Source organism: Schistocerca serialis, chromosome 2 (assembly GCF_023864345.2).
Source record: "Schistocerca serialis cubense isolate TAMUIC-IGC-003099 chromosome 2, iqSchSeri2.2, whole genome shotgun sequence".
Taxonomy (NCBI): domain Eukaryota; kingdom Metazoa; phylum Arthropoda; class Insecta; order Orthoptera; family Acrididae; genus Schistocerca; species Schistocerca serialis.
The window spans coordinates 1,093,657,266-1,093,677,969 of record NC_064639.1 but is presented as its reverse complement, the minus strand read 5'-3'; the positions used below and the strand labels follow the sequence as shown (position 1 = coordinate 1,093,677,969).

General features: G+C 40.1%; 1 protein-coding gene across 1 annotated transcript in view; it reads right to left on the bottom strand.

The window, feature by feature from the left end:
* Positions 1–20,704, bottom strand: part of LOC126458553 (protein crossbronx homolog) — a 45,931-nt gene that overhangs the window by 7,782 nt on the left and 17,445 nt on the right. The window contains exon 5 of the mRNA XM_050095674.1: positions 3,829–4,016. Within this exon, the coding sequence (XP_049951631.1) occupies positions 3,829–4,016 (188 nt within the window). The remainder of the gene's footprint in view (positions 1–3,828; positions 4,017–20,704) is intronic.

Below are 20,704 nucleotides of genomic sequence, written 5' to 3'. Positions count from 1 at the left end.
TGTGACCTGCAGTTTCTTCCAACAACTGGGCACAGTTTTTTGATTGAGGGATCTATGACAGATTATAGGGATTCCACTGGACCTGGGAATTTTGTTCAATTTTAATGATTTTGGTTGTGGCCAGTGACACTATGTTTATTTCACTCATCTTTTCAATAGTATGAGGATTAAATTGGGGCAATTCTCCTGGATTTCCTTTGTAAAGGAACATTTGAAAACAGAGTTAAGCTTTTCTACTTTTGCTGTCTCATCCACAAGTGACAGGACACTAACTTTGCTGCCACTAATTGCGTTTACATATGACAAGAATTTGTTAAAGATCATTTGACAATATTCTGTTCTGGTAGTCATGGATGGCTTCATTGCATTGCTCCCCTGACAGCCAAGTGCACTTCATTCAGCATATATGTATCTATAGCCCTATGCTTTGTTTCACACCTATTGTGAAGTAGTGTCTGTTTCTTTGCAGTGATTGTACGCCGTGAATGGTCTCTCCCATTATGAACTGTTCTAATGAGTACATAACTATCCATTGCATGGTCAACTATTCTTTTAACCTTGAGCATTCCTCTATGTGCTCCTGTACTGTGCTAAAAGTTTTAAGTTTCTCATGGAGATATGACACTACTGATTTTATCTAGTTTACTGAATGCAGAAATCTTTCTAATTTTTTTTACTTTCCTTTGTACCTGGGTAATTATTGTTGCTACATCTGTGTTATAGTGACCTATACCTGCTTCAATGTGGACATACCCAAAGAGGTTAGGTCTATTTGTTGCCATTATTTCCATCAAGAGTGGGGTTCCCACCTATATGTTCTAGGTAGTTTTCAGAGAAGGCATTTAGTAATGGTTCACAGGGCAATTTGTCACACCCATTCCCACAAAATCGTAATTTTTCCAACAGATTATTGGATGAAAGTCTCCCCAATATTACTGTATGATTGGGGAGCTTATGTACATGCAAACTAAGGTTTCCTCTAAAGTTTTTGGTTACATCAGGAGGTGAATATGGTGATCAGTACAAGGATTCAATTACTATTTGATGCCCATCCCTTATAATGAGTCTTGCCCAAACAATCTTGCATGCAGCTTCAATTTCTATCCTGGGGAGCTTGAGTTTCTTGTCTATTGGGACAAATACACCACCTCCATTTCCCACTAGCCTATTCTTTTAATATATGGTTAAATTTTCCTCAAAAATCTCATTGTTATCAGCTTCAGGTTTTAACCAGTTTTCTGTACCTAGTATTATGTGAGATTCAACACTTTCCAGGAGCGCTTTGAACTCTGACACTCCACTGCAAATGCTTCAGCAGTGTACAACTAGGATTATAATACTCTCCTCACCAGTGGCGGCATTCCTTTGGCTCTTACACAAATATTTTGAGGTCTCCTACAGTTGTATTATCTGGACTGGATGGAGTAAAAAATAAATAAATAAAATAAAATAAAAACAACCTCGTGTGCATCCCACACATAATCAGCTACCTGGGTAGCAGCCTCTGACGTGCAGTGCACACCTGACCGATTTAGGGGGACCCTACAGTTCTCAACTCTAAGGCGCAAGTTCGGGAAGTTGCAGCCTAGCTTTTCACAGACCCCCCCCCCCCCCCCCCATGTCTCTGTTTCAATCTATCCACTCAGCTGAGAACCAGGGGGCCACGATCAATTCTGGGGACAGTACTGCAAACTGTGAGGTTCATTGAAACTCTGTGTGCAATGCTCATCTTCTCAACCTTCTGTGCTGGGCGATGGAATGATCCAAGCATGACCTAGGAGGCTAAATGACAGGCAACATTTGTTCCAACATGCACCACAATCTGCAGTTGGCTGCACCCTCCCTCAATGGCTGCCAGAATAGCATCTTCAAATAAGGACCCCAGCTTACACACTGGTGTTCCTGTCGCCTCTGCTGAAACCACAGCAAATTCACGCCTTTGGTGCATGCATGGGATACAGGTCACGTGTGTGGACGCTGGAGTGTTCTGCGGTGCGGAACACAGTTACCTCTCTCTCTTGTAATCCAGACCTTGAGCAGAACAGACTTCTTTTTGAAAGGCAGAGCCTCTGGCTGTGCTTTTCACGACCGGCCACCAACATAAGTTGACATGAACTGCTTCCCTTTCCATTGCCCATTTCAATTAATTGTTTGTCCTCCTAGACTGGCCTAAACCTGGTAACTTCCAACCCTAACTGTGCCCCTTGTATGCCATACTCTGAAATATATTCTCTTTATTGTACCTAATTTCCAGTTCTGTCATTTAACGGCGGCCCTGCATGCCCACTCTCAAGTCCTGACCTCCTGCATGTTGTCGTCATGAGGCATATGTAACAACCTTCTCCCCCCCCCCCCCCTTTCTCTGACCATATACAGTACACGACTCTCGGGAGCTCTCTGGCATCTGATTTGCTGCAGCTACCAATCGTTTGACAGTAGTCAGGGCGATTTCCAGCTGCATAAGAACGTCAATTAACACACCCCATGTGTGAGATTTGCATTCACGGTGGAGGGCTGCACTGTAGATGGTGCAGTTTTTTTATAAAACAATAAAAAATAACTGTAAACTAAGCTTGCTGATTTCCCATTTAATCTGCTGAGGTCAAAATATTAATAATTCTCTTTAAAAACTGAAGGTATTAGTACACAAAATGAGAGGCAGAACAGTTATTTCCGTACTCTACAATCAAAGGTAAGAATCATATTTGCCTTACACTGCCAGTTCATTCTAGTAGGCATAATCAGATTATTTCCTTTGTTTTTGTATTGCAAGATGCATGGTTATTATAAAAACATTAAGCTACCAGTAATCCAGAAAATATTTTCAGGATAGGCTTGATTCACTTTGGCAGTCAGAAATCAAGTTGCTCCAACATTTTTCACATCTCTGAAAAGTCCAAATAGTCAACTTATTGATGTAATGAATACTTCCTACAGTGTGAGGAGGCCTGTTTATCGTCCCTATCCATTATCCAAACAGTACTTCCAAAAAATCTGTACACAGTTTTTCCCTCAATTTTTGAGTAGTAGTATGAGACTACTTCTAACAGGATCTTCCCAATTATGGGAGTACCTCTAGTTCAACATGCTGAATACATTATTTATTAAATTAATTAAGCTCTATAAGTAGGCATTTTTGAGTTACACAAGGTTTATTAACATTGTGCTACACATTTTGAAATATTAACTGTCACTATCAGGGAGTTCTGCTCTACATTTGAGGCAGTATCTGTTTAATGCTATGGCAGCATTTTCTTCCAGTGTTTATCTTCTACACTGTTGGAACCTGCAACATTGGTTTATTTCCATTCCAGTCAGATAGATTCTGAGTTGGAACAGTCACTCATTTTGCAAATGCATTTTTGTGGACAGAAAAATTAGAGACAAATCATTGCATTACTGGCATCAATTTTGTTGTTATATGACAGACACTGTGGTGAAGTTTTGTCTTTGGAAAGTTATGGTTAACTAAACCTTCACTTCTATATCCAGCATTACTGCAAAACAGTAGAGTACAATATGTATTCATTAATGTTTCATACTAATTTATCTGAAGAAATAAAAAGATTATCAAAAAATCATTTGGTACTGGATAAACAAGTTTCGAATTACAGATGAGCAAGGAACTGCACAATACCCGTAATAATTTTATAGCAATACTGACGTAGTTTCCCAGTTGCATCACACCTCACAAGGCCAGACAACCAAAAGTTGCTTAAGAATCCAGAGTACACAACCATGGCAGAGGGCTACTATACAATATGTTTAATCATTCAATCATAGTAAAAAAAGAGAGGTTACCCAACTTCACTGCTAAAAAGAACTTACAGTTCAGATGCTTCTACATTTAATGGTATTTTAGTTTCCACCTTGTAGAAAGCTCGCCAGGTGTGCTGAAGTACCTGCCATATGTGATTTACATTTTTACACCATTCTGTGAATCCACTTCTGATGTCTATTTCACCTGTTTCATTGCTGATCATTGGATGGAATATCTTGGACTGGAACACAATTCTCTGAAAGGTAAACCAAATATAATTTTTTAGAGGGTGTATAATATCCAGTGGATCTTTTTCTATAAACAAAAAATAAAAAGAGAAGTTAATTTTAAAATTGATAGCAACTGCACTATAACATTTCCGTGCAGATCAGCAAATGCAGCTACCATAATCAAAATCCATCTCCTTTTCCTGTCAATTTGACACTACGTCACTAGATGAAAAGTCACGCTATTCTACACAAAGCAACTCAAAAGGTGAGCAACAGGATATAAAAGTACCTGCTTTGAAATGGATACCACCAAAAGAATGAATCTTACAAATTTTGTACTGTTACCTGTTTTAACCTGAAAAATTCAGTTACTACGTGCTTATAAAAATCAATTATTTGGAAAATGTGTCATGTATGCAACTAAGCACATTTATCCTTTTTCAAATGTCAGGTTAAACATGACAGCAAAAAAATTATACACCTACTTACATACTTGTCAACAGCAATTATTTGCACACAGAGTCTCAAAGACTGCACCACAATACTTGGTCCACAGAAAACTAGAATATGATGGTAACTTCCCAGCTTGATTCAGGGATCTTATCTTTCCTCTGTATTTAACACATTTGTTGAAATTTGGTGATATAAAAGTGGGATGAAATTTGACAAGAAATATTTTGTGATAGACTGTTAAGCAATTCAAGTAGGAAGATGATGTCATACAATATCACCAGGCTTCATTTTGATAAGCAAAAAGAGAGGCGTTACTGAGGTAGTGACACAGCCTTAGCCAGTTACAGTACATCCTTCCATCCTTAAAATTGGTTAAGAAAGGTCATTTCATTATCTGTACAATGCTATTTTGAATCTCCAGCCACATTCCCACCCCACAGACACATGATGCTCCCATTCATTACTGAGGCTGTAACATGAAAGTGGGAGTACGTTATACCACAGTTTGTCTCCTATGAGCTTTCTTGGCCACTATGTTGGATTTTTGTGAAATTAATGTACTTTTCATAGTTCATCCACAAAAATAAAAGAGTAATGGAAGTAGTCAAATAAAATCAGGCAATACTCAGGGAATTACATTCAAAAATATGACACTAGAAGAAGCAGATGAGTTTTGTTGTTGGGAAGCAAAGTAGCTGACAATGGCTGAAAAGGAGAGGATATAAAATGTAGATCGGCACTAAAAAGGAGAGTTTTCCTGAAAAAGACAAATTTATTAATATCAAATACAAATAATGTGTGTACTTTTTGAAGATATTTGTCTGTAATGTAACTTTGTACAGATGTGAAACATCCGTACTAAACAATTCAGTCAAGATGAGAATACAAAATTATGAAGTGTGACGCTAGAAAAGAATGCTAAAGATTAGATGGGTAGACAGGGTAACTAATGAAAAGGTAATGAATCAAACTGGGAAAAAAGGAAATTTATGGTACAACTTAAGAAAAGATCGGTTCATGGGTCACATTCTGAGGCAGCTTGAGATTTGCCAATTTGATAATGGAGGGACCTCTGTGTGTGTGTGTGTGTGTGTGTGTGTGTGTGTGTGTGTGTGTGTGTGTGTGTATGTGTGTGAGAGAGAGAGAGAGAGAGAGAGAGAGAGAGAGAGAGAGAGAGAGAGAGAAGAGAGAGAGAGAGAGAGAGAGAGTAAAATTTAAGGGGGGAAGGTGGGGGGGGGGGGGAAGGGGGGGGGGGGGGGGAGGAGATCAAGACTTCAAGGCTTCACTAGAGTAAACAGGAGTAAAAGGATGTAGGTTGAAGTATTTGTGCAGAAACAAAATGGCCTGCATCAAACCAGTCTTTCAACTAAGGACCACAACATGATGAGGAGGAACAACTACTGAATTACCGGACTATAAGGCAACCCTGAATATAAGATGACCCCCCTTTTCTAAGAGGCTCCTTGAGAAAATTTTATCATTAACATATTCTGACTAATCAAAATTACAAGCCGTTTTATTTACGAGGGCATTTCAAAAAGTAAAGATACAATGGCTCACAGTCCTTAAATAGAACATTTATTTAGAAAACATCAGTTACATCTTGTTAACTGGATTATTTTTTATTTTTCGACACAATCACCCCCATTATCCAAACATCTATTAAGTTGGTGCACAAGCTTTTGTATCCCACAGTCATAGAAGGTTGCCGCCTGTTGTCGGAACCACATTTCAACTTCATCTTTGATCTCTTCATCGTCGTGGAATAATTTTACACCAAGATGTGACTTCAGGTAATGGAAGGCGGTGGGCGCAAGGTCCGGGCTGTATGACGGATGGTCCAATATATCACATTTGAACTGTTTAAGTAGTGCTTTGGTTACAAGCGCTGTGTGAGGCCGAGCGTTGTCATGAAGCAAGCGGACCCCACTTGTCAGCATTCACCTGCGTTTGTTTCGAACTGCCCTTCAAAGACGTTTCAAAGTCTGGCAATATGCAGCAGCATTAATTGTCGTTCCAGGAGGCATAAATTCCAACAGAAGAATGCCTTGTCTGTCCCAAAAAACAGAAGCCATGATTTTCTTCACTGAAATCGACGTTTTGGATTTCTTGGCTTTTGGTGAATTCGAATGGCGCCATTGCATTGATTGTTGCTTGGATTCAGGTGTATGGTGATAAACCCACGTCTCGTCACCTGTCACAATGTGATCAAGGAACTCATCACCTGCTGCAGCATAGCGTGTGAGGAAGTCAAGTGCAAAGCCCATCCTTTCCTTTTTGTGTTCTTCCGTTAACAGTTTTGGAACCCAGCGCACACACAATTTCCTGTACCCTAACTTGACAGTCACAATGTCATAAAGTGTTGTCATTGACACATCCGGTATGATCTGATGCAATTCTTTCAATGTGAGATGTCTATTCGCATGAATTGCTTCCTCCGTTCTCCCAAGAAGGGCATCAGAGATCACAGATGGCCGACCTGTTCTTTGTTCGTCATGAAAATCGGTCCTACCTTCAGAGAAATGACGACACCATTTCATTACATTTTGTCGATTGATAATGTTCCCATAAACAGAAACAATTTCTTTGTGAATATCCACTGGTCGCTGACATTTTGCATGAAGAAAACGTATGACGGAGCGCACTTCGCATTTGACGGGATTCTGAATTGGCGCAGCCATTTTAAACATGACCTACTCCAAGCAGAAGCAACGTTCAACTGCCGAACGACCGCGAGGAGAAAGCTAACGGTTCAAGGTTAACACCAGTGATGCCAACTAGCTCGCCAAAACCCTTCTGTTCCTCTGGCATACGGTGTATCTTTACTTTCCGAAATACCCTCGTATATAAAGTATCTCACCACAATCACCGGAATCATTATCTGGGATGATAATTTCGCCAAACCAATGAGAGGTGAGAAAATAGGCAATGTATTTCCATATACAAGCATCAATTAAATTTATAACATTGGTTGTCACAAATGTTTGGCTGTTTCTTGTTTTTTTGCAAATACATAGTCAATTTTGCATTTATATTGACATGAATTGGTGACAAAATTTCTTTGTCTCTTGCTTCCAAACATGTTGTCTACCCCATGTTCTCTCATTAGTTGCAGAGAACCAGCAGCTGAACATTCCCTTTCGTTTCCATCATACACTATATGATCAAAAGTATCTGGACATCCCCAAAAACATACATTTTTCATATTAGGTGGATTGTGCGGCCACCTGCTGCCAGGTACTACATATCAGCAACCTCAGTAGTCATTAGACATTGTGTGAGAGCAGAATGGGACACTCCGTAGAACTCACCGACTTTGAACGTGGTCAGGTGATTGGATGTCACTTGTGTCATACATCTGTACGCGAGATTTCCACACTCCTAAACATCCCTAGGTCCACAGTTTTCAATGTGACAGTGAAGTGGAAACATGAAGGGACATGTACAGCACAATAGCATACAGGCCGACCTCGTCTGTTGACTGACAGACTACTGACAGTTGAAGAGGGTCGTAATGTGTATTAGGCAGACATCTATCCAGACCATCACACGGGAATTCCAAACTGCAGCAGGATCCACAGGAATTACTACGACAGTTAGGCGGAAAGTGAGAAAACTTCGATTTCATGGTCGAGTGGCTGCTCATAAGCCACACATCATGCCGATAAATGCCAAATGACGCCTCGTTTGGTGTAAGGAATGTAAATGTTGGACGATTGAACAGCGGAAAAACGTTATGTGGAGTGATGAGTTATAGTACACAATGTGGCGATCTGATGGCAGGGTGTGGGTACGACGAACACCCAGTGAATGTCATCTACCAGCGTGTGTAGTGCCAACAGTAAAATTTGGAGTTGGTGGTGTTATGGTGTGGTCATGTTTTTCATGGAGGAGGCTTGCACCCCTTGTTGTTTTGCATGACACTATCACAGCACATGCCTGCATTGATGTCTTAAGCAACTTCTTGCTTCCCATTGTTGAAGAGCAATTGGGGATGGCAATAACATCTTTCAACACAATCGAGCACCTATTCATAACGCACGGCCTGTGGTGGAGTGGTTACATGACAATATCCCTGTAATGGACTGGCCTGCACAGAGTCCAGACCTGAATCCTATAGAATACCTTTGGGATGTTTTGGAACGCCGAATTCTTGCCAGGGCTCACTGACCGACATCGATACCTCTCCTCAGTGCAGCACTCCGTGAAGAATGGGCTCCCATTCCCCATGAAACCTTCCAGCACCTGACTGAACATAAGCCTGCGAGAGTGGAAGCTGTCATCAAGGCTAAGGGTGGGCGAACACCATATTGAATTCCAGCATTACCGATGGAGGGCGCCACAAACTTGTAAGTCATTTTCAGCCAGGTGTCTGGATACTTTTGATCACATAGTGTACTACGGGGCGAGTGTTTGACAATATTGCTGCACAAAACATGTAAGTACACTGCAGACCCCTAGCTGGACTTTTACAATCTCCTGCAGAAATGTATACTACTCTTGAGTATTATTCAATTTTAAAGTCAATTCCGTTACAACTAGAAACAGATTCAGGCAAACTGCAGTTTAAACATGGTAAATGTTCATAAAAAGCTAAGGTATTTGGAACGCATTCATGTGTTTGGCAGCATGACAAAATTTTTCCAACCCTCTTGAATTCTTTAAAATAAACCTGCATGTGACACCAGCTGCCAAAGCTTTGGCTATAAACATAAGATGACCGTTGCGGTAATCTATTACATAACATACAAATGTTGGCCTCAGCAGCAATAGTTTAATCTTTGACTGTATTACAACCCTGTATTTTCTGAAGACCAAGTTGTGGGGGAAAAAACTCACATTATAATCAGATAAATATGGTAAATAGCAACGGCAGTCTTCTACTTAGACATGACAATGTAGAAATGGAAAAGTTAAAAGCAACAACAAAAGCCGTAAAAGTGTTTTAAAAATTTAATCTGAAGTACTAATCTAACAGTATTCTTTCAGTATTGAATACAATCAAACAATCCAATGGAGACTTAGTTCAAATTCAAGAAATGTGCTGTATACGTTGTACATCTGGGATCTTCAATATTGTGAGTCTGCTGCTGTTGTTGCTGACTGAAATTATGTTAGCACACCATGTTTAAGTTTAGCTGTCAATAAAGATTTCGTTTTATGAGAGATTCTCATAGTGAGTCTGCTGCTGTTGTTGCTGACTGAAATTATGTTAGCACACCATGTTTAAATTTAGCTGTCAATAAAGATTTCGTTTTATGAGAGATTCTCATAGTAGAACTCCACATTTTTGTGAATGACAATGTCGCTTCCCTGCTAAACGTAGTAAAAGAGGAGTCCTCACTCAAACAACACTTTGCAGCTGATCTGGAAATCTGACAATATAAGCATAGTTGACATATTTGGCTTCTTGTGCTGTGGTCAAAGTCCTGGAGTTTGTCTCCAACTGGAGGACAACTCATTCAACAATACCCCCTGGATGTTCATTTCTATTCTTCTGTCAAACCCTGCCCTTTCTTTCCTTGCATTTTTAAGTAATGTTCTTAACTACCATATTTACCCATGTACAAGAAGACCCCCTCTTTTTAAGAGGCTCCTTGTGAAAATTTTGTTTTTAACATAATCTGACTAATCAGACCTATGAACTTCTTTATGAACATAAAGTACCCGCCCAAAAAAGTTACCATTATACCTACTCTGAACTTTAATAGTCTACATTTTGATAATACAAGAAGAAATAAAATAAACAAAGAGAAATGGTTTACCTTAAATTTATTTTCATTTCCTTAGTTGCTTACAGTCAGCATGGTGTCACTCTTTTTAACCTTTGTCAACATCATCATCATTGTCTTCATCATCATCATTGTTGCTGTCATGATCACCACTTCATCTTCATTTGTAAGTCTTCAGCATTTATTCCTTCTTGCTTCTTGACTCTCCTCCCACAGCACATCATCTTCTGACCCATCCATTGCATTAGATACACAGCACTTTTTTTAATCCCTTCATAATAGATTAACTTGAGATTCTGCCTAGGGAGTAAGGAACCTCTGGCCTAGCCTGGATACTGCAGGTGTCTTTTGTCTTTAATCCCCCCCCCCCCTGGTGTGAGGCCATGGTCTTTTTGAAGAAGCCACTCACTGTAAAGCTGTTGCAAGTGAACCTTAAAAGATTTATTTACAACAACATCCATTACTTGAAGTTGTGAGGTCATGCCACTAGGAATTATTATGTCTGTGTCGTTCTTTGCTATCAGTTCCTTAACTTCCGGGGAAGGTATTGCCTAAAAGAGACCAGCATCAGCATTTTCTTCCCATTAAGCAAAATGCCTGGTATTCTGTTCCAAACAACCTCCAACAGCTCTAGCATCAGGTCATTTGTCATCCATCCCTTTTCTTGACATCTTAAGATAAGACCTGCAAGTAATTTTTCTTTCAGTATCATTTTCCTGTGAAGATTCACATACAGGGAAAGCTTCCTTCCATCTGCTACTGTACCCAGCATTACTGTTATGTTGGCCTTTCCACTGACAGAACTCCTTATAGGTACACCTTTAATGCCATTCATATTGACAGTAACATCTGACGGGACATCAAAATAAAGGGGCATCATATCAGCATTACCCTTATGGTCTGGCAAATAATCATGCCATTTTCTAAGACTGATTATGAAACAAGGAAAAATATTCAGTTACTGTGTGGGCTGGGTTCTCTGCGAAAGATAGGGGATGTGGATAGCACCAGACACGAGACCATGTGAGGAACGCAAGTCTTTAATTATTCCGTCCTGCTAGTTCAGTTGGTTAATCCCATTTTCTTCTTCACATATTATTTGGCACTGTAGTGGCCAGCAAGTTAACGGCCGGAGGTGCAGATAAGTACGCTGCTTACACAGTGAAGCAGTGACATGGTGCACCGGCTCAGCAATGGTGCAAAAATCACACGTGGTTAGGCTGTCATACAGAACAGGCAGCGGATGATGTCGGCCAGCATAGTCGGAGGTCACAGTACTGCCCAAAATCTGATTCTGAACTGCTGGATGGACCTTGGCGATGGTGAGTGACCCTGAGGAGGTGGCGGCTGGAGAACTGTTGGCTGCCCAGGCTTGGCAGGTAGGCAGGCAGACATATCTCCTTTGCAGCCCAGTGGCAGCAGAGTTACAGTGCTGGCACAGAGAAACATAGACTGGGCATCACTCACTGTCCAACTGGCTGAACACACAAATGGTCTGGTACGGCCGTGGTTAAACACTGTCTCCATCCACTGACAACTGTGGAAGGTGCAACATTTTGGTGTCACTCTGAACCATCTGAAACAGGACAATGGCTGGGGTCTGATGTAATTGGCAGCACATGTTATTGACACAAAAGTCAGTGGCTTCTCAAAGACTAGCCCCTGGGCTATGAGACCCAGAATTACGTCACAGACGTCTTGCTGCTGCTGAGGATTGCTGATCAAGCACATGCGACGGCCAACTGCAACAATTGTCCACGGTTTGTGGTCTGATTTCGGGGCCCATGGTCTGATGACCAGCACCTACTGTTTGGCTGTGATGTCGAGATGCAAACCTGAGCTACGACTTCTGCTCCATATTGTCCTATACTCCTATGCATTACACTTATACGACATTGATAGGCTTGTAGTTTGCCACCATATATCTTGGGAAGTCAGCAAGCTAGCACAGTTCTGTGTCACAATGTAAGCCCTGTCCTCTTATCACACTCAAGCACTAGCAAGTACATGCTTTGAATTTTGCAGTGCGTGCAGCTGTAAAATTATTTTTTATTTCCGGTACCTTCATACAAATAATTTCTAAAGAAGTCAGGAAGTCATTTGCATTTTTCTTGAATGTATTAACAACCTACAACTAATTGTAAAACTCTCCCTGTTTTAGTCACCTGAAAGTTTGATATGTAGAACTGTTTTTCTTTAATTTGTTCTTCACCTGACACCAACCATGAACATTCACTTCTGTGACTCCAAATGTTCTTTTTGCTGTGCAATTATTTGTGGCCTCTCCTTCATGAATCATCATTAACTTAAAACTTGTGTGGTACTGTCTGCATGAACCAGTTGGCAACTGCAAACTCTTAGATCCATGATTCTCAACTGAATCGGGGATGTAATTTGCATCATTATTGATTGCTACAATTTACAGTTCCTGCACACTGACAATCTTATCATACTGAATTACACCAAAGCGGTGTTCTCTAAGCTCCTTTAAGCTGAATTGGCAGAAATTGTCCAACTTTGGATTACACCGTTGCCTACTGTGAAACTCAACAGTGCTGTAGAGTGGTGGAAGCTTTAGGGGCTCCACATGTGAGTGTTGGAAATCCTGACATATTCAGAAATACACAGCCAAATATTTTTGACAAGCAAAAATGCAAATGTCATTGCCACTCATGAGCTATACTATTAGGTTCCTGCCTAAACACAACCTGCTTTTTACAATACTGTTTATATATTAGTTTCCGACATTAACTTCATTTATGTGATTATATTGCACGTAGCTGCTTCATAAATCAAAAACAAAGCAGTCACCAACCCAAAGGTTGTTTTGAACATCACAGTGCCTTATTAGGCATAGTCATGTTGAGGGTAGTATGCCACTGCCCTCCTCTAACCTTTGATAACTTACTTAGCCAGTTATAGGGGGACCTACAGTTTAGTGTTGATTACGAACCATGGTGCAACTCAGCATTTTTTATACCAATAAACATTGCCAGAGGTGAAGGAAGTGATAAGTGACATTTCAAATCTGTTTTTGCAACTACAAGAAAAAGTGTATTTTCTCACCAAACATCTACATCTACATATATACTCCACTAGCCACAAAGCGGTGAGTGGCGGGGGGCACAACTTGCACCAAAGTCATATTCCCCCCCCCCCCCCCCCCCCTGCTCGACTCGCGGGTCACGCGAGGAAAAAACGATTGTCTGAATGCCTCAGTATTAGCTCTAATTTCTCTTATCTTCGAATGGTGATCATTGAGCGATTTGAAAGTTGGTGGTAATAATATATGCTCTACATCCTCGGTGAAGATCAGATTTCGGAATTTAGTGAGCAGCCCCTTCCATTTAGTGCATCATCTATCTGCAAGTGTGTCCCACTTCAAACTTTCCTTGAGATTTGTAATGCTCTCGTGATGGCTAAATGTACCAGTCATGAATCTTGCCGCTCTTCTTTGGAGCTTCTCAATCTCTTGAATCAGACCCAACTGGTAAGGGTCCTATACAGACGAACAATACTCTAATACTGGATGAACTAATGTATTGTAAGCAATTTCCTTTGTTGAAGGACTGCATCGCTTCAGGATTCTACCAATAAACTGCAATCTAGTTTTTGCCTTGCCCGTTACTTGTGTAATCCGACCATTCCATTTGAGACCATTTCAAATAGTCACACCCAGATACTTCGCAGATGTTACTGCTTCCAAAGACTGGGCATTTATTTTTTACTCGTACATTAATGGGTATTTTCATCCTGTTATACGCAGTAGTTTACACTTACTAATATTGAGACATAACTGCCAGTCATTACACCATACATTTATTTTCTGCAAATCCCATTGATTTGTTCACAACTTTCGTGTGATATTATTTTCCTGTAGACTACATCATCATCCGCAACCTGTCTAATGTAGCTGTCAATACGATCAACCAGACCATTTATGTAAATTGTAAAAAGCAGCGGACCTATTACGCTGCCCTGGGGCACACCTGAAGTTACACTTGTTTCTGTTGAAGTCAGCCCGTTCAGGGGAACATACTGCTCTCTGTCTGTTAGAAAACTTTCTATCCAACTGCATATGTCATCGGATAGACCGTAAGCATGCACTTTTTGGAGCAAGCGACAATGCGGAACTGACTCGAACGCCTTTCAAAATTCGAGAAATATGGCATCAACCTGGGAGCCGGTATCTAGAGCCTGTTGTATATCATGCACAAAGAGGGCCAGCTGTGTCTTGCATTACCACTGTTTCCTAAAACCGAGCTGGTTTCTGCAGATGAGCTTCTCAGAGTATGGAAACAAAATATGTTCCACGGTTCTACAACAAATTGATGTCAGTGAAATTGGCCGGTAATTATGTGCATCCAATTTTCTACCCTTTTTATAGATTGCTATGACCTGGGACTTCTTCCAGTCCCATGGAACTTTCCACTGTTCCAATGATCTCTGATAGATGATGGATAAGAATGGTGCTATATTTGTAGCATAGTCAACATATAATCTTATGGGGATACCGTTTGGGCCAGACGCCTTCCTGGCGTCTAAGGATCTTAACTGTTTTACAATCCCAGACACACTAAACACTATGTCAGCCATCCTTGCATTTGTTCCATAATTGAAAGGGGAAATGGTGCTGCAGTATTCTACTGTACATGAGCTTTTGAAAGGTAGGTAGCATTTTATTGAAATAAAACATAATCCATTGTCTTGTATATTTTTCAGGTAGTCCATTAGCACTGTTGATTCTAGTCTATGCCAACACTGCTTTGTGGTGCTGCATTGTGTTGTGTTTTACATCAAGAAATTCAGAGTTCTGCAATGTCATGTGGGATTAGGGTGGAATCAACAGTGCCAAATGAAGGAATACCTCGAAAGCATGCAAGCAGATGGCATTTCCTGATGTGAATGAACATTGGACATAAAATACTGTACGTAAAATCAACATCTTTTGTAACGAACTATTTTTCAGTCTATAAATCAAGTCACATTGTAAATATCTTTCATTACAGATCACTAAAGAAGATTTATTTCAATAAATTGAAACATGTTTACTTATATTCTCATAATTGGAAAGACAGATTTACTGGTTGCACACTTTTACTTGACTCCTGGGCAGAGGATGCTGGGAGTGGAACACTGCAATTGGCTCATTACACACTGTCTGCTGAGACAAGCCCCACTTCCTCCTCCCTGAGCAGCAAGCTTACAGCGTATAAAACAAACAAACATGTAATGGTTTAACAGCCTCTTCACTTATTTTTTTTAAACAGTGTTAACAACAACACTTTATTCACAATAGTTAGTTGCTGTTACAGAGTTAAGATTGGCAACAAGCATAAATATTCTATGCTAGTATAAAGTAAGTGATGTACACCCAGAGACCAAGATAACGTGTGCAACCAGTAAAATACCCACAATACAAAACCTTTCTTATTTTATTTTTGCTGCAAGCGTAATGTTTTATGATATGACTGGCTGATGAGATGGTGTGTCCTGTTTTGTGATTGGCTGACAGAAGCAAATCAGGTAGTGCCCATACTGACTTCACTTCTTACGAAGCTAACATCATTCGTACCTGAAGGTTTTCGAATTTATACTTGTGTATTGCGGTTTGCATCATGCCAAGCATTTGTTTTTGTGTTTCAAGAGCCACTTGTGGCAGTTAGACCCCCAAGTCGAGTGACAGCACTCCTAGCAGCAGTGCATGAGAGTGCTGTGACTTCACACAGCTTCTCATAAAAAAGCGACTTACTTTACATTTTGTCTGTGTTCTTTAGCAACAACTTTTATACTTAATGTGTGTCTGTATATTTGGCAGGCTGTCTTTAGTGTGGATAGGTACTGTGACTGCTGTGTTCAGATGCGAACCGAGTTGATCTACCTTCACTCATACTCCAGGCAATGTTGGCTTCGGTCATACAGCTTCACGCTGTTGCCAATAAGCATCATCATGAGGGGCTGGATGGGGCTAGGGACATCCAGCATGACCTATGTGTCCCACAATCGGTCCACTACCGTGGCCGCTCCGGGTACTGCCCCCATTGAGGTTGATCCCTCACCCACGGTCGAGTGGGCGGTCATTCCCAGGTGTAGTTGCAGTGAAGACTTTCTGAGGGGCCGATGGGAGGGCCTCCCCGGTTTTTCTGACAAACGGGTTTCAGGTGCCACCTATGGCTGATGAATTTGTGAGCCAGATGATGTCACTCATCCTGTTCCAGAGGAATCCTCTCAACCTGCAAGGTCTGGGCATTCGCAGAGGGTGGGATTACTGGTAGTTGGGTGTTCCAACATTAGGCGCGCAATGGAGCCCCTAGGGATATGGCTGCAAAGGAGGGGAAAGAATTCCATGTGCAATCTGTGTGCATGCCGAAAGGAATCATGACAAACATGGAACTGGTGCTTCTGGATGCCATGAGGAGCACAGGGTGCAGATGACTGCAGGTGGTGGCTCATGCTTGTACCTACAATGTGTGTTGCGAAATAGTAAAGACTGCTAGTGTTGCTTGAAAGTTAAAAGCAGAGAAGCAGAGACCACCATCAGTAGTATTGTTGACAGAACTGACTGTGGTCCTTTGGTACAGAGCTGAGTGGACGGGAAGGTCTGAATCAGAGGCTCAGGCAGTTTTGTAACCATGTAGATTGCAGATTCCTCAACTTGTGACATGCGGTGGTGAGTTTCCACATTCCACTGAACAGGTCAGGCATCCACTACATATAGGAAGTAGCTACACGGGTAGCAGGAGCTGTGTGAATGCGTCCGGGAAGTTCTTTTTAGGTTAGAGGGTTTCAGGAAAGGGCAAAAAGGCTTCAGTTTCACAGGGTGCAGGATGAACACAGAAGAGGGTAGAAAGGAACAGTCAATATTGTAGTTGTAAACAGTTATACTGTGTTGGAAAAGAACCAGAGCTCCAGGCAGTAATAAAAAGCAATGAATCTCAAAATTGTTATAGGTCTGGAAAGCTGGCTAAACCAGAAATACGTTCAGCCGAAATTTTTACAAATGACCTAACTGTGTCAGAAAGGATTAAACAGAGTTGGTTGTGGAGTGTTTACCACTATCAGAAATAGTTTACCATGTAGTGGGACTGAAATATGTAGCTCCTTTGAGTTAGTAAGGATAGAGGTTATATTTGACAACCAGAAAAATTAATAATTGGTTTCTTTTACTGAGACCCTGACTCAAATGATACAGTTGCTGAACAGTTCAAAGAAAACTTGAGTGTTATTTCAAACAGATATCCCACTCATACAATTATAGTTCATGATTACTTCAATCTAAATGTTGCAAAAATACATGTTTAAAGTCGGTGGTAGCCATAAAATGTGGTCCAAAATTGTACTGAATGCCTTCTCAGAAAATTATTTTGAACAACTCATTCAGGAGCCCACTTGAAGTGTAAATGGTTGCAAAAACATACTTGACCTCTTAGCCAATCAATAATCCTGACCAAATAAGGAGCATCGTGACAGATACAGGGATCAGTGACCACAAGGTTGTTGTAGTTAGACAGAATGTCTTAACATCCAAACCCACCAAAAATAAATGCAAAGTACATCCATTTAAAAAAGCAGATAAAAATTGGCTTGACACCTTCCTAAGAGAAAGTCTCCACTCCTTCCAATCTACGTACGCGTAGACCACGTGTGGTGAATTCAGAGAAATAGTATCGATGGCATTTGAAAGGTATATACCAAATAAACTTATAAGAGCTGGTACTAAACCCTCGTGGTACACAAAACAGGTAAAACACTATTGCCAAAGATATTCTGATTGTATGTAAAGTACACCAGTGGCAAACGCAATCAATACCTTCACTGCGGGATAACAATGGTGGTGATGCTGATGACAGCACCACTAAAGCAGAGTTACGAACAGTTTTCTGAAATTTCATCACAAAAGAAGGCAATTTAAATATTCCAGAATTCGAATCAAGAACAGCTGACAACATGAGTAACTTAGGAGTAGATATCCTTGTGTAGTGAAGCAGCTTAAAACACTTAAGAAAGGCAAAGCTTCCAGCCCACATTGTATACTAGACAGGTTCATTTCAGAGCATGCTGATACAAAAGATACTTGCTTGTCTGACTGGATTCATGTTTTCCAGTCAGAAAAGTCACATTTCATAATAACTGATGGAAAGTCCTCAAGTAAAACAAAAGTAATATCTGGCATTCCCAAGGAAGTGTTATAGGCTCTCTGTTGTTCCCGATCTATGTAAATGATTTAGAAGACAATCTGAGCAGTCCTCTTAGATTGTTTGCAGGTGATGCTGTCATTTACCATCATGTAATTTCACCAGACGATCAAAATAGAATGCAAAATGATTTAGACAAGCTATCTGTATGGTGCAAAAAGTGGCAATTGACTCTAAATAATGAAAAGTGTGAAGTAATCCATATGAGCACTAGAAAGAATCTGCTAAATTTCAGCTACACGATAAATCACAAAAAACCTAAAGGCTGTAAAATTGACTAAATACTTAGGTATTACAATTACAAATAACTTAAACTGGAATGATCACATAGATAATGTTGTGGGGAAAGCAAACCAACAACTGCAATTTATTGGCAGAACACTTATATAAGAGACTGTTTACACAATGCTTGTCTGCCCTCTTCTTGAGTACTGCTGTGCAGTGTGGGATCCGCATCAGATAGGATTGACAGAGGATCCTGAAAAAGTTCAAAGAAGGGCAGCTCGTTTTGTATGATCATGAAATAGGGGAGACAGTGCCATGGATATGATACACAAATTGGGGTAGCAGTCATTTAAACAAAGGTATTTTTTGCTGCACCACAACCTTCTCATGAAACTTCAATCACCAACTTTTTCCTCAGAGAATGAAAATATTTTGTTGGTGCCCATCTACATAGAGAGAAATGATCATTACACTAAAATAAGAGAAATCAGAGCTTGCACAGAAAGATTTAAGTGTTTGGTTTTCTCATACGCTGCTCCAGAGTGGAAAGGTACAGAAATAGCTTAAAGGTGGTTTGATGAACCCCCTGCCAGAGTAATCATATAGATGTAGATGAAAGCATGCAGTTTCAATGAAACAACACATTAAACATCTCTTCAGAATGTGTTGTTCTGCTACACTTGCAGAAGTGTTACTATGGTATATAAAACCTTTACCTAGCTGATTAAGTAAGTCATCAATCCAAAGATTTTTTTTGGAACACAACAGAGCTTTACTAGGCATGGTCCTGTTGCAGGTGGTATGTTACTTCCTTCCTCTGACCTTTGAACTAACTCAGTCAGTCAGTTATAGTGGGATCTACAGTTTAACATGGAGTCCGGCACTATTTAGCAGTTTTCACACCAATAAACATTGCCAGAGGTAAAAGAAGTGATATGTGACAGATAAAAAAAAAATCCTAGGACTGATCAGTAATCAAAACCAAGACCTATGGATTTGTAGTTCCATTATTGTAGCATGTTACTTAATCAATTACACACCATAAAAATGGTAACTTCAGTACCAGTAGTTCAATCTCCAGAAGTATGATGACCCTGTATTGTTTGAATGACGAATTTGGGAAAAAATCCACACCTTACAATCTGGTAAATATGGTAATCTTTAAAATTACTTGCCATGACATTCATATGAGTTGTGGCAGTCAGTTTAAAACGATGATCATTATTACCTTTCACCTCACTGCATGACAACACAATACAATTAGATTAGATTAGATTAGATTTACTTTCATTCCAATTGATCCGTAGTGAGGAGGTCCTCCAGGATGTGGAACATGTCAGAAAAACAACAATACATGACAAATATTTAAACTAAAACAAATAAGCTAATGTACCATTCCACAGGTCCCAAGTGGAATGATCGTCATTTTTTAATGAACACTAAGAGTCATTTTACAAATACTATTGCACTGAATTTAAAATAAAAAAGTTTTATATTTATTTATAAGGTAAGAAACATACTTGCAACTTACAAAAACTGAAGATGTTGTAGAGCTGTTTCTTTTAATAGTACATTTCTTTCTTTATCTATAAGAAAAAGATTCAAAGGACAGGATAAGAAGGCACCCTGAGTAATGAAATGCTAACAACATATGTCATTTACAAAAACTGACAACTGTCAAGGGCAGAGAGGACAGCCGATAAATGGTAAACAAGAGGACAGTTACATATATTTAAAAAAAGAAATTTCCATCCAGTAATTTGTATTCATAATATCTGTAAACTTAATTAGGAGGGGGGGGGGGGATGTCCATATCTCTCTCTCTCTCTCTCTCTCTCTCTCTCTCTCTCTCTCTCTCTCACACACACACACACACACACACACACACACAACCTCATTCTGCAGAGGTGACATTATGAGATTTATTTGCAGATTTCAGTGTGTCAGTTAATACCACGGATCTTTTTGCATAAAAAAGGGTTACTTTTAGAAACCCTATTTACTCATTTCATCATTTCATTATACATTCCAGAACGCTTGATGTACTGTTCCACCATCACAAATTGTAAATTTATATAGAGGGTCACTGGCTTTCCTATCACAATGACT